At 38.0% G+C, this 14,324-nt stretch overlaps 1 protein-coding gene across 1 annotated transcript in view; it reads right to left on the bottom strand.

Annotated features, from left to right (window-relative positions):
- Positions 1-9,129: 9,129 nt before the first annotated feature.
- The window catches only part of BTNL8 (butyrophilin-like 8), a 60,827-nt gene continuing 55,632 nt past the window's right edge, over positions 9,130-14,324 (bottom strand). Inside the window, exons 4-8 of the mRNA XM_006898166.1 lie at positions 12,421-12,534; positions 11,370-11,390; positions 10,721-10,747; positions 10,316-10,342; positions 9,130-9,812 (exon numbers count right to left, since the gene is read on the bottom strand). Coding sequence (XP_006898228.1) covers positions 9,130-9,812; positions 10,316-10,342; positions 10,721-10,747; positions 11,370-11,390; positions 12,421-12,534 — 872 coding nt within the window. The remainder of the gene's footprint in view (positions 9,813-10,315; positions 10,343-10,720; positions 10,748-11,369; positions 11,391-12,420; positions 12,535-14,324) is intronic.

The following is a 14,324-nucleotide window of genomic DNA, read 5'->3' as shown; positions in this document are numbered from 1 at the left end:
CATTTTCTTCCCTCCCCCTTTACTTTCCCTCCCCAAGTCCACTTTGTAATGCACCTATTGTTCCAGATTGTCTCACATATAATGCCCAATCATACATTTCCTTCAGGAAGTCCTTCCCCTCATCTGTTCCAGTGCAGTGTTTATTATCTGTCTACTCTTTTCCTGTTTTCCTTCCAACTTCCCATATCAACCCTATTTATAACAGGAGTGTTTTGCAGTATCTTTTTTTTTTTTGTATCTGAGATATTTCACTCAGCATAATGTTTTCCAGGTTTACCCACATTGTGTAGTATATTACAAGTTCATTGTTTTTCAATGCTGTGTAATATTTCATTGTGTGAGTGTACCACAGTTTTTCTACCCATTTGTTCTATAATGAGAAGTTGTACTGCTTCCATCTCTTTGTAATTGTAAATAATGCAGCAATAAACATGAATTTGCATACATTTACTTGAGTTATAGCTCTGGTTTCTTTAGGGTATATTCACAGTAGTGGAATAGCTGAGACAAATGGTATTACTATTTTCAACTTTTTTTAAAAGTGCCAGAATATCTTGAATAGTGGTTGTACCATTTTATATTCCCAGTGGTTATTGTGTTTTAAAGGACATAAACAGATTTAAGAAGGGAAAAAAAACAACACAAAAACACTAGACAACAGCTTTTGTTTTGTTTAAAACATTTAATAAAAAAATAAAAACCATAATTTATTGATACTTTTGAGTCAGCTTAATCTTCTTGGAATAAACCCAGTTTGGGTATGACTCATTTTTTCAATGCATTGTAGGATTCCTTTGCTGGCATTTTATTTAAAATATATGTATTTGAACTTAAAAATATTGTCCTATATTTTCTATCTTGTGATGTTTATTTTATTTTTTAATTGGGGATGGTTTTATTGTTAGTTCCACCAAGTTGATTCGAACTCATAGTAATCCTATATACAACAGAATAACACAGTGCCTAGTCCTCCACCATCATTGCAATTATTGCTATGTTTGATTTCATTGTTCTGGCCATTTTGTAAATCCATCTCAGATTTCTTTTACATTGACTTTTCTTTTTACATTGACTGTCAAGTTGATACCCATCTCAAGCAACTGGTCCTTTTTGTAACGTAGCCAAATTACATGAAACCAAATCTTACCATCTTCACTTCTAAGAAACATTATGATAGCACTTCTTCTACGACAGATTTGTTTGTTCCTCATGGCATATTCAACATCATTCTCTTTATCAACACTGTAATTCAAAGAAATCCATTTCCCTACAGGCTCCTTTATTAATTGTCCAGCTTTTGCATGCATATTATGTGGATGAAAAATAGTACAACTTAGGTCAGGCACACCAAGTCCAGCTTGTGCTATCTTTACTTTTAAACTCTTTAAAAAGTTCTTTTGCAACAGAATTTCCCTAATGCATCATTTGATTTCTTTACTGCTATTTCTTTGGAGGTTGATTGTGAATCAAAGTAATACTAAATTCTTGACAGTTTAACTATTTTTCATTTATCATATTGTGGTTTATTGGTTAAGTTGTGAGAATTTTTTATACTTCTCTTTAGATAGTCAATGAAATAAAAATAAACATCTTCCTGATATTTTCTCTTTCCAGTTATGATCCATCTGCATTTAATATCCTTTGTTCTATATCCTCTTTTGAATCCAGCTTGAGTTGCTGGTAGTATGTGTAGGATGTTGCTATGTGCCATTGAGTTGCTTGCGAGTCATAGAGACCCTATGTACAACAGCCCTAAACCCTGCTCTATCCTGTATCAATCTCACTGTCTCTGACACACCTACTCTCTCTATATCTCCTTGATCAGGTAACACCTTTTCCCCAGAAAGGCATCAGCTACCTTAATCTCATTTTGGGAAAGGCTATCTACCGTCTCAAATCTAAACACCACCACAGTATCATATTTAAAAGAGACTTGTACAGACTTTGGAATTATCACATTGTGCCAATAATGTAAACAGAGACAGTGAGTCACAAAACTTAGCAGAAGCTCTGTGGCCCTCGGCATTGCCTCAAGCAAAAATCTTTCTTTTAAGTTGGTAGGTAAAGGGGTTTGACTTATTCTTCCTAAAGAAGAGAGAGACAACAGCACAAGAGACCAGTAGTGCAAGGCATCATAGAAGTGACTAGTGATCATATTAAGAGGTGGCTGGGGAAGGGAGGATTTGACCAAGCAGATGGGTGTTCAAGGAATGGGGATGTAGAAGGGAAAGGGTAGAGGCTAGTCACACCTACTTGGGGGTGGATAGGCAGTGAACATATTGGTTATTTCCGTAAAAGTGTCTTTCATCTGCTAGGAAAAAATACTTGTCTGTCAAATATTCTTCTAACACTAAGCATCCAAATTAAGACAGATTAGGAAGAAGAATTGGCCATCCATTTCTGAACTATAACTGGCCTTTGAGAACCCTATGTACAGCAGAGCACACTTAGAGTAGACTAACAGATATGACAACTGAAGTTGAGCCCTCACATTTGGAAATACAAAGGAGGAGAAACAGTTGTAAGAAGAAATTAACAATTGGTACAAATGGAATGTGAGAAGTGTGAGTGTAGAAATACTAGACATTGCAAAGAAAGAAATGGAACACATAAATATTGACATATTGGGTATTAGAGACATGAGATGGTTTGGCATGAGACATTTTGAACCCCAAGATCATATGATCTGTATATGATATGATATGATGCTGGAGAGGAAACGGTGAGGAAAAAATGGGGTAACTTTCATAGTTAAAAAAGGACATTTTTAATACATCTTGAAATACAATATCCATATGAATACAAAAAAGACCTGTTACTACCACTCAAATCTATGTGCCTACAACCAGAACCAAAAAGGAGGAAATAGATAATTTCTATCAACTGTTGCAGTCAGAAATCGACTGAACATGTAACCTAGATGCATTAATAATAACAGATGACTGGAATGAAAAAGTTGGGAACCAGGAAGAAGGATCAGTAGTCAGAAAATATGGACTGGGTGACAGAAATGAGGCTGAGGATAGAATGATAGAATTCTGTAAAATCAAGGATTTATTCATAGCAAATAAATAGGAATATGTTTGAGGCCTTGAACACTAATGAATGATAACCAGATAAGCTATGGGAAGATATCAGGAATATCATGCATGAAGAATGAAAAGTAATTTTAAAGAAGGAATAAGAATAGACCAAAACGGATATCAAAAGAGACTCTGAATAGTGCACTAGAGTGCCGAGAAGCCAAAGTAAAGGGAAGAAATAATGAAGTTAAGGAGCTGAATAGAAGATATTGAAGGGCCTCTCAGGAAGACAAGGCAAAATACTATTATGAAATGGGCAAGGAGCTGGAGTTGGAAAAAATCAAAAGGGCTGAACTTGCTCAGCATTTCTTAAGCTGAAAGAACTAAAAAATAAATTCAAGCCACAAGTTGAAATGCTTAAAGATGCTATGGGCAGATTATTGAATGATTCAGGAAGCATTAAGAGAAGATATAAAGAGTATACAGTCATTGCACAAAAAAAAATGGCTGACCCAGAAGAGTTTCAATAAACAACATATGATCACAATGATGAAGGATGAGGTTCAGGCTGTTCTGAAGGACTTGGCAAAAAATAAAGCCCCAGGAATCGGTGAAATACTAATTGCTGTATTTCAGCAATCAGATGCTTCCCTGCATTTCCTCACCAAGTTTTGCCAAGAAATCTGGAGGACAATTGAATGGAAGGGATCCATATTTATTCCTATTAAAAAAAAAGTGACCTGACAGAGTGTGGAAATTATTGAACAATATCACACATTAGCAAAATCCTACTGAAGATTATCCAGAAAATATTTGAGCAGTACATTGGCAGAGAACTACCAGAAATACAAGCTGGATTTAGAAGAGGTCGTGGCACTAGAGACATTATTGTCATTGTCAGATGGATCTTGTCAGAAAGCAGAGTGTACTAGAAGAATGTCTATGTGTGTTTCATTAACTATGCAGAGGCATTTGACTGTGTGGATCACGATAAACTGTGGCTAAGCTTCAGGAAAATGGGAATCCCAGAACACTTGATTGTGCTTGTACAAAACCTACAGTTGGACCAAAAAGCAGTCCTCAGAACAGAGCAAGGAAACACTGTATGATTCAAAATTGGGGGAAAATGTGTGTCAGGGATGCATCTTGTCCCCATACCTTTTCAGTCTGTATACAGAACAGATCATTTGGAAAGCAGAGGTTTATGAGGAAGAATGTGGCATCAACAATCTTCAATGTGTAGATGACACAACTTTGCTTGCTGAAACTGAAGAGAACCTGAAGAACTTGCAGTGAAAGATCAAGGATTGTTGTCTTCAATATGGATTGAAACTCAACATCAAGAAGACAAAGATTCTCACCACTGGGCCAACTGACAACATCATGATAGATGGAGAAGAGATTGAGGTTGTTAGCAATTATAGCTTACTCGAATCTACAATCAATACTCTTAATACCAGCAGTCAGGAAATCAAAAACCGAATTGCACTGAGAATATCTGTTGTCATGGGCCTATCCAGAGTGCTGAAGAACAATGATGTCAATCTAGATACAAAAGAGCGCCTGAACCAGACCATGTTGTTGTTATGTGTCATCGAGTCGTTTGTGATTCATAGCGACCCTAGGTACAAGAGCCCTCCCTAAACGCCGTTCTATCCTGTGCCAACCTCGCCGTCTCAGACACATTCATTCCCACCACTCCAGTCACAGAATCGATCCATCTCATCGAGGGTCTTCCTCTACTGTGCCATCCCTCCACTCTTCCAAACATGATGTCCCTCTCCAAGGACCAGTCCCTCCTTGCAACATGCCTAAAGTATGTCAGACGAAGCTTCAGAATCCTTGACTCCAAGGAGCAGTCTGGCTTCGCCCTCTCCAGGACAAACCTGTTTGTTCTCCTAGCAGTCCATGGATATTCAACACTCTTCTCCAGCGCCACAGCTCCAATGCATCAATTTTCTTTCTATCATTCCTATTCACTGTCCAAGTCTCTGATGCATAGCACGTAATTGCAAAGACTATAGCCTGGATCAGGCGCACCTTAGTCTCCAGCCTGATGTTATTGCTCTTCAGTACTCTTGAGAGGTCACTCACAGCTGACTTTCCCAATGCAATTCGTCTCCTGATTTCCTGGCTGCTGTTACCAAGAGTGTTGACTGTGGAACTAAGTAAACTAAAACTGTTAACTATCTCAATGTCTTCACCATCCATACTGATGCTGCCAATTGGCCCAGTGGTGAGAATATTTGTTTTCTTGATATTGAGCTTCATTCAATCCATATTGAAGACTGCAGTCCTTGACCTTCTGCAGCAAGCGCTTCAGGTCCTGCTCAGATTCAGCAAGCAGTGTGTGTCATTCACATAATGTAGGTTGTTGATGATTCTTCCACTGATCCTAATGCCACATTCCTCCTCGTACAGCCCAGCGTCTCGGATGATCTGTTCTGCATACAGATTGAAAAGGTATGGAGACAAAATACATCCCTGACGGACCCCTTTCTTGATGTTGAACCATCCAGTGTCTCCTTGCTCTGTTCTGATGACTGCCTCTTGGTCTGTATAGGTTTTGCATTAGCACGATCAAATGTTCCGGGATTCTCATTCTACTCAGAGTCAGCTACAGCTTGTTGTGATCCACACAGTCAAAAGCCTTTGCATAGTCAATGAAGCACAGATAGACATTCTTCTGTATTCTTTACTTTCTGCCAAGATCCGTCTAACATTAGCTGTAATATCCCTAGAAGCACAACCTCTTCTAAGTCCAGCCTGCACATCTGGCAGTTCTCTGTTGACATATTGTTCCAAATGATTTTTGGATAATTTTCAGCAGAATCTTGCTTGCATGTGATATCAATGATACTGTTTGATAATTTCCATACTCTGTTGGGTCACCTTTCTTTCGAATGGGAACAAATACCGATCTCTTTCAGTCAGTTGGCAAGCTGGCTGTCCTCCAGATTTTCTGGTACAACTTAGTGAGCACATCCAGGGCAGTGTCTGTTTGTTGAAATAAATCAATTGGTCTTCTCAAATCATGGTCTTCTCAATTACTTGTTATGCTCCTATGCTCCTAAGAGCTGGACAATGACTAAGAATGACAGAAGAATAGATGCCTTCAAGCTGTGGCGCTGGAGAAGAGTCTTGAACCTATCATGGACTGTCAAGAAAACCAATAGCTTTGTCTTGGAGAGGATGAAACCAAGTCTCTCATAGGATTTTGAAGCTCTGTCTCACATACTTTGGGCACATGGCCAGGAGAGATCATTCTTTGGAGAAGGACATCATGCTCAGAAGGGCAGAGAGACAGCACAGGAGAGGAAGACTCCAGATGAGATGGATTGTTACAGTATTTGGGGCAATGGGGATCGGTGTGTCAGAATTAGTGAGACTGGCTCAGGACAGGGCAGGGTTCAGAGCTGCTGTACAAAGGGTCGCTATACATCACAGGTACAACGGCACACAACAACAATATATTATATTGGCTGGGTTGGGGTTTTTTCTTTAGCCACTTTGTTTCATTTATGATAACTGTTTATATAAGAAAAAAACTAATGCAGATGTGAATTGTAAATTTTCAATGATAAATACATAGGGCAGGTTTTGGTAAACTAATTTATAATTAATATTACTGTTATTAGCTGTTGTTGGGGGAAATACAACTTATAGTGACCCTATTAACAACAGATTTGATCTTTTCCCAATCCTGTGCCAACCTTTCAATCTCCGATAAACTTGAGCCTGTTGTTCCAGTCACTGTAACAATCCATCTTTGCCAGGGTTTCTTTTCTTCCTGTGACCTTCTGTCTCTACCAGTATGGAGTCTTTTTCCAAAGATTCACATGTGCAAAATATGTGAAATGAAGTTTCATCATCCATAACTCTGAGAAAGACCCAAGTTGTACTTCCTCCCACATGGACTCATTTGGTTTTTGAGAGCCCAGGCGATATGAGTGACTCTTCTCCGATACTATAATTCAAAGACATTGCTGCTTCTTTTGTCATAGTTGTTTATTGTCCAACTTTCAGATGCATAGGATGTAATTAAAATTGTTGTTGTTACACGCCATTGAGTCAACAGAGACTCATAGCAACTGTATGTATCAGGAGCTGATTGTTTTTTAAATTGACACTCTTGTTCTTTGGAACTTTGGATAGATTTTTGTCTGAAGATTTGCCCAATGTATTACGTGTTTTGATTTGTTTTTTACTGAGTGGATTGAATTTTTTTTATTAATTTTAAGAACGTTTATAGAGACTTAGGGTTTCTTGTCATTCATTGTTGCACTTTTCTCTCTATTCACCCCCTCTCCCAATTCACTCTCTTCTCCTTGAAAAGAAAAAGAAAAACAAAAACTCTTCCATTGTTATGCAATCCCTTTCCCCAAGTCCACTGCGCTATGCAGCCTTCACTCTGGACTTCTGTAATGACAAGAATACCCATTCATATGTACCTTTTAAGTAGTTCTCTCCCTCACCTGTTCCAATGCAATATACATAATTCCTACCCTCCTTTTCTGTCTTCCCTCAATGCTAATGTCAGTCCTGTTTTACAACAATGGCCCTATGCAATATTTGTCCTTTTGTGACTGAGATATTTCACTCTGCATTACGTCCTTCAGGGCCATTCAATTTGCATAACATTTCATGAGTTCTCTGTTTTTCAATGCTGCATAGTATTCCATTGTGTGAATATACCATAGCTTCTCTATCCATTTGTTTGTTGCTGGGCGCTTGGGTTGTTTCCAGCTCTTTGCTATAGTGAACAAAGCCTCAATAAACATGGGTGTGCACATATCTGCTTGACTGGCAGTTATGTTCTCTTTAGGGTAAATTCCCTGTAGTGATATTGCTGGGTCAAATGATATTTTTATTTGAACTTTTTGAGAAAGCACCATACAGCCTTCCATAGTGGTTGCACCATTTTACACTCCCACCAACAGTGAATAAGGGTTTCAGTTTCTCCACAACCTAGACAGAATTTGATGTTTGCTGTTCTGTTAAATTTTGCTATTCTTACCGGGGTAAGATGATATCTCATAGTTGTTTTGATTTTCAACTCTCTTAAAGCTAGGGATTTTGAACATTTCTTCATGTGTTTATTTGCCATCTGAATGTCTTCTTTGGTAAAGTGTCTGTTTTTATTCTGTGCCCATTTTTCAATTGGGTTATTTACTTTTATCTTCTTGTGGTTGTTTAAGCCTCTTGTTCAGAGTCAACAAGACCTTGGGGAGGGTCTTTGTAATTAAAATTGGTTGTTATTATAATACAACGCTCTTCTGTCAATATGCTGTACTGAGAGAAAACCTGGAGTTGCAATGATGCTGAACCTTGTGCCATTGGGGTGTAATAATGATTACCCATGGTGAACAGAGCTTAGTGGAGCTCCCAGTTTAAGACAAGTTTGGAAGCAGGAGTGGCATCCATTTCCTAAACAACATGCTTCTGGAAACTCTATGAACTTTGATAAATGTCGATAGTTACAGAAAGGCTAAAGGTCTTTTGTTCATAGGGTCCCTATGAGTTGTGCTCAACTCGAAAGCAATCAACCAGAAATTTTGTATGAGTGCAAGATGTGTGACTGCTAAAGCCACCATCTTGTTTTTTTCTCTGAATCAATTCTTATATACAATTTGATAAAATTTATTTAAAACTTTATTTCTCTGTTCATGACAAATAATGGTAAGCAATTTTCCTTTTTATAGTGTATTCATCTGTTTATGATATTACAAATATGTTGGCCTTATAGAATGAGTTGGGAAATAATACCTCCTCTATAATATTTGATTAGCACAGAGCAAATGTTTAAAATAATTCAAAGGATAATTTGGAAGAAAGAAAAATAAATTAATGTGGAATAAATAAATTTTAAAAATCTAATACAAATAAATTATTGACAAACATTAACAATGTAAAAGATGTAAACATGGCTGTTGCTCATTGTTCACTGAAACCATGAGGTAGAAATCATTATCTCTGATTAACAAGTAAGAAGGCTGAAAACTTTTCATTCCCCCAATGTTATTTAGTTGAATATAGCTGGTGCACATAAAACTCTTTTCAAGTCTTCTTTCCCAACTACAGGTAGCATGACTCTACATGACCACCATCATTGCTGACTGCTACACGCACTGGAGTCAGGAGCTGTTGTTAAACCACGCTGGGAAAGAAAGGATTTGTTCAGTTGTGAGCAGGAGTCTGAGTTGTCTAAGTCTGGAGTTGTGAGAACTTGAGAAGGGGTCTTTCTTTCTGGCCCCAAATTCACTGGACAGATAACTATAGGCATTTCATTTTCTTCTTGATAGGACCAAGGCTCAATAAAAGGTCTCAGTAGTAAGCCTTCAAATTTATAATTCAGGGTGTAAATGAGAGACTGGTCATTTACATTGAAGAAGGAAATGTTTTCACCCTCATAGTCTAGGAAGATCCCCACACGTGTTGGGCTAGTATTTAGAGAGATACAAATTCTACGGGGATTGAATGTGAAATACCCATCTGCTTTGCTAAGGCCAACTATCCAATACCCTTCTTGAGGAGACAAAATTCCCTCCTTTCCCTTTCTATTCACATCATCTCGGCACACTCCCAATTGCCATCTTTTCTTGTGTCCCACATTGACTTCCCAGTAATGCTTCCCTGAAGTAAAGCACTGATGAGCCACCACACATTCTCTCTTAACAAATCTCTTCTCAAAAGCAGGAATTGCCTGGGGATCATCCAAATGGGTTACAGTTTTCATGTCAGAAATGTGGAGCCGAGGATGAGCTGTGTCTGGATCTAGAGTCACCTCCACTGGAATGTAGTTAGGGAGAGACAGGAAAAAAGAACGTGAATTATTGGGGAAGGGACATGGGTTGGGTCAAGTCCCATTTCAGATTAATGTACTTAGGGTGGTATAAACTAAGATATCAGAACACTCCCTTGTCTCCACCATATTCCTGACTTTATTTAGTGGCCTATAGATTTCCAATTTTGAGGTTGTAGACTTTATAGTACATCAATCTAGCCATTATTTGTGCATGAGAGTTCACCATTTGATTGAGACCTGAGTGACTCAGTTTTCAACTGGCTCTAATCCATCAGTTCCTTCCACCTTTTTTCACTTCACTTCCTTCCACCTCTACACAATCACTAAAGCCCTTAATTCTCTGCAATGGCTCAGGATAATTGCACCTGATCTTGTATTCTTCATCTGCTACCAGATGAAGTGTCAATTGATGGCTACATATCTGTCACAGGTCAACTTCCATGCCTACTAGACTCTGCCCCAAAATCAGTTTCTCAGCCATTGGTACCTGCATGTTTCCGGGCTTCTCTCCATTCTGAAAACAACCAGACAAAGCAACAAGATCAGTGTTCACATTCAGAAAGGAGGCAAGGACAAGGGAAAGGAAATTGCTCTAAAACTGTTTGCCCTGTTCTAGTATCATTTGTCTGTCCATTTGATTTGCTGAATACTATCGACATTCTTAAAAAAATTCCATCTCACTAAATATTTTACAGGCAATTTCAATGTTCTTAGAAATTTAGGATTTCTTTATAAGTTTGCCTCTATAAACACTTTTGAACATAAGCGTTTAAGGATCCATAACCTATAGGCATAAAGGAAAGAAAAGAGAGGGAGAGGAATAGCTTCTCTTTAAAAAAAAATCTGATTTATTTACAAAGTTTTAATACATTGTCAGAATAGCTTCTCTTACCTGCTTGTCTTTGCTTCCTTCTCCAGTCTGAAAGGAAAACAAAATAAGCAAAAATGTAAAAACAAAAATGTTAGAATTGTAGACCAGGGCCCAGTAGCAGAGGTGAGATGAAAGCTCTACCTATAATAACATGATTACCCAGTTTTTTTCCCTGAAGTTTCCTTAAAACAAAATGCAGGCTTTCAGTGGCTGATTCAAGCTTAGCTAAAGTGTCAAAGCATAAGATAAAAACTAATTGAGGAAAACACACCACAGGTTTTTAACTATTCCTAAGCATACTCAGACAATTCATGAACTCTACATTTTCTTTCTCCACAAAATATTCCAAGGTTCAAACATTGCAAATAATTTTAGAAGGTTTCTAGATCCTGCTGTAAATTCTAAGCCTCAAAGATCATTGAGGATAAATTCTTTCATTAATGGATGAGGAAAGTAAACCAGCTCCTCTCTTTGTCTTGCCTATGCTTTCTGTATAGTCTGGTGGATATTCTTAAAAAAATTTCTAGAAACATTGAAATTGCCTGTAAAATATTTAGTAAGATGGAATTTTTTTAAGAATGTCAATAGTATTCAACAAGTTCCAAATCATGTACCAAAGAGGGATCCAGAAAAACTGTCCAGTGAACTCTGAATATGCTATGACACTTACCCAGTTCAGTCCAAAGATTCCCTGGGGGAGGAGAAAAAAATAATATTGACTGACACAGAAACATAAACCAAAAAAATGACACCTTGCTCAAATGGAATGATCTGTGGGGACTGTAGAACACTGGCTTTTCTACAACTTTTCTCATTCCTCCTGTGCTATGTCCCAGTACTGAAATGCTTAATTTGTTCGGGGGTGGGGTGGGGGCGGTGGGTGGCGAATAAACATAATAACTTCATGAAGAGAAGGATTGATATTTGGGAGGATGTGGAACTGGAAATTGGGACCTAGCAGGAAAGGAGAGGAGGATGGTTGGGAGAGGGAAGTAGGGGAAATGGCATGCTTTCTCAATAGTGCTATATTAACTGTAAATGAGAAAACAAATTCTTGGTTGTGTAAACACTTTGTGGTGCTGAATATTATTTTACCCCATTTCCAAATAATTTTATTTCTTCTTCCTTAAATCTATTTAAAGGCAAAACTTTTCCCACAGAATTTTGGTGCTGCTTTAAGAAATTCATATAAGCTCTATAAGTATTGTGTGGAGTGCCAGTGCCTTAGTGATGATAAGGCATTGTGTTGCTGACTCAGTAGCACATGTTGATGCACCAGCTGCTCACAGGAGGAAGATGGGTATCAGTTACTGCCTCTGGAAACTTTCAAGTTATGAGTTTATTCTGACTCAACAGTAGTACATCACAACAGATATAGGAATTGAAAATTATTCTTTCCCTTATTCTGAACCACACATTAGAAAGTCTTTCTAAGATGATTTTCTTCTGAGAGATCCATTCAACTAGAATGAAGGATGTTGTTGTTTTTGTTAATTGCTGTCGAGTTGTAGATGACTCATAGTGAACCTATGAACACAAGTCCTGAACAACTGTATAATTTTCATCGTTTCTCTAAGTTCATAGAGTTTCCAGAGGCAAGCTATTTCAGAAGTGGACGCCACGAACTCTGTGATCTTGTTGATGGCTCTTAGGACTAGAAGAGAAGAACAAGGAAGTACATGGACAGCCTTACCTGAGCCAAGCTTCTCTCTGCCACTTACCCTGAGATTTGGAGTAGAAAATCTCCATTCTAATGACACCAACACTTAGAATCACACAGATTAATATCAGAAAAATAAAACCCAGGCGCCAAGGTGATGGATGGAAAAATGTCTCTGAAAAACAATCCCAGAAACATTTGGTAATTTTTATATATCTTTTTTTCCTATAATTTCTTCTAAAGGTTGAAGCATTGTGGTTTTTTACATGTTTTAATCTTACTGTATTTTATTTTTATACATAAAATTAAGTAGAAGTTTAATGTTACTTTTTATTAAATAAGATAACCTCTATTTCATCTCGGTTTATTAGCTGGGAATTCTTTTGATTAGCACCCTGTTTTTCACTTTCAAACTATTTGTGTGCTTTGGCTTAAGTTTTATTTGTTGTGGACAGCGTATAGATTTATCGTGTTTCATGGTCTTTTTCCTTCCTCTATTCATTCTTTAGAGAGGGCCTAGTGGCAAGAAGCTGCGCTGCAATCCCAAAGGCTCGGAAGGAGAAGGATGCGCAATCTCCTCTCGTGTGTGATTTACTGACTCTGAAAACCGGCAAAAGGGTCAGTTATGGGTCAGTTCCGAGTCTATGGTACACAACAACAATAACATTCATTTTTTGGCGGCCTAGTGGGAAGAATCTTTCCTTCAATCCCACAGATTGCATTTAGAATCTGCAAGCGGCTCCTCATGAGAGAGATGGACACTCTCCTCCCCTGCAATTACAGCCACTAAAAATCTGCTGGAGTGTTAGCTATGGGTCAGTTCAGACTTGATGGTAAACAACAACAATTCATTCTTCCATTCTCCTCCTCTTACATTGTGCATTTAGATCACTTATATTCACTGCAATTATAAATTGCTGTTGTTGTTGTTATGTGCCATCAAGTTGTCTGCTACTCATAGCGACCCTATGTGCAATAGCTCTAAACCCTGCTCTATCCTGTGCCAATCTCACTGTCTCTGACACACCTACCCCAATTACCCCAGTCACTGAATCAATCCTTATGGATGGTCAGCCTCTCCTGCGCTGTCCATTCACCCTTCCAAGCATGACAATCTTCTCCAAGGAGTGATCTGGTCTCTCCTGGCAACAAGTCCAAAATATGTCAGACGAAGCTTCAGAATCCTTGTCTCTAAAGAGCAGCCTGGTTTAACGCTCTCCAGAATGAATCTGTTTGTTTTCTTAGCAAACCATGGTATATTCAATACTCTTCTCCAACACCACAACTCAAAGCCATCAATTCTCCTTCTATCCTCCCTAGTCATTGTCCAGCTCTCTGATGCATAGCAAGTGATTGTAAAAATCATGGCCTGTATCAGGCATACCTTAGTCTCCAGAGTGACACCATTGCTCTTCGGTACTTTGGAGAGGTCCCTAATAGCAGACTTTCCCATCACATTATCAGTAGGTAATTAATTTAAGGAGCACTATAGTGTAGTGGGTTAAATTTTGGTTTGTTGACTGAAAGATTAGTAATTCAGAACCACACCTTGTTCCTTTAATGTGTCAATCTGATCTTGTAAAGATTTACCTCCTCAGAAAAACTATGGGGCAGTTCTATTCTGTCCTAAAAGGTTGGTAGGAAACAGAATTGACTTGAGGGCAGTGACAGTGAATTACTTCAGACATCCTTTTTTTAAAATAATTTTTTAATTTTAATTGCAATGATAATGAAAGTTTACAGAAAAGTTAGATTTTCATTCATTCATTGTTACACATTTTACTACTGCTTCCTCCCTTTCCACTCCCCCAGTTATTATTTTTTTTTCCTTCTGCCATCTTGTTACTGGGGTTTTTGTGTGTGTGCATCTTTTGCCTCTTTGCCCCTTACTGTCTCTAACGTTACCAATCTTTGTTGTTGGTGTTGTTGATTGCTTTTTTTTTATTTTCATTTGTATATATTTTA

The sequence above is a fragment of the Elephantulus edwardii genome, unplaced genomic scaffold (assembly GCF_000299155.1).
Source record: "Elephantulus edwardii isolate Elephantulus edwardi_28Jun2011 unplaced genomic scaffold, EleEdw1.0 scaffold00221, whole genome shotgun sequence".
In the NCBI taxonomy this organism is placed as follows: Eukaryota; Metazoa; Chordata; class Mammalia; order Macroscelidea; family Macroscelididae; genus Elephantulus; species Elephantulus edwardii.
This window is presented reverse-complemented; position numbering and strand designations above follow the sequence as displayed.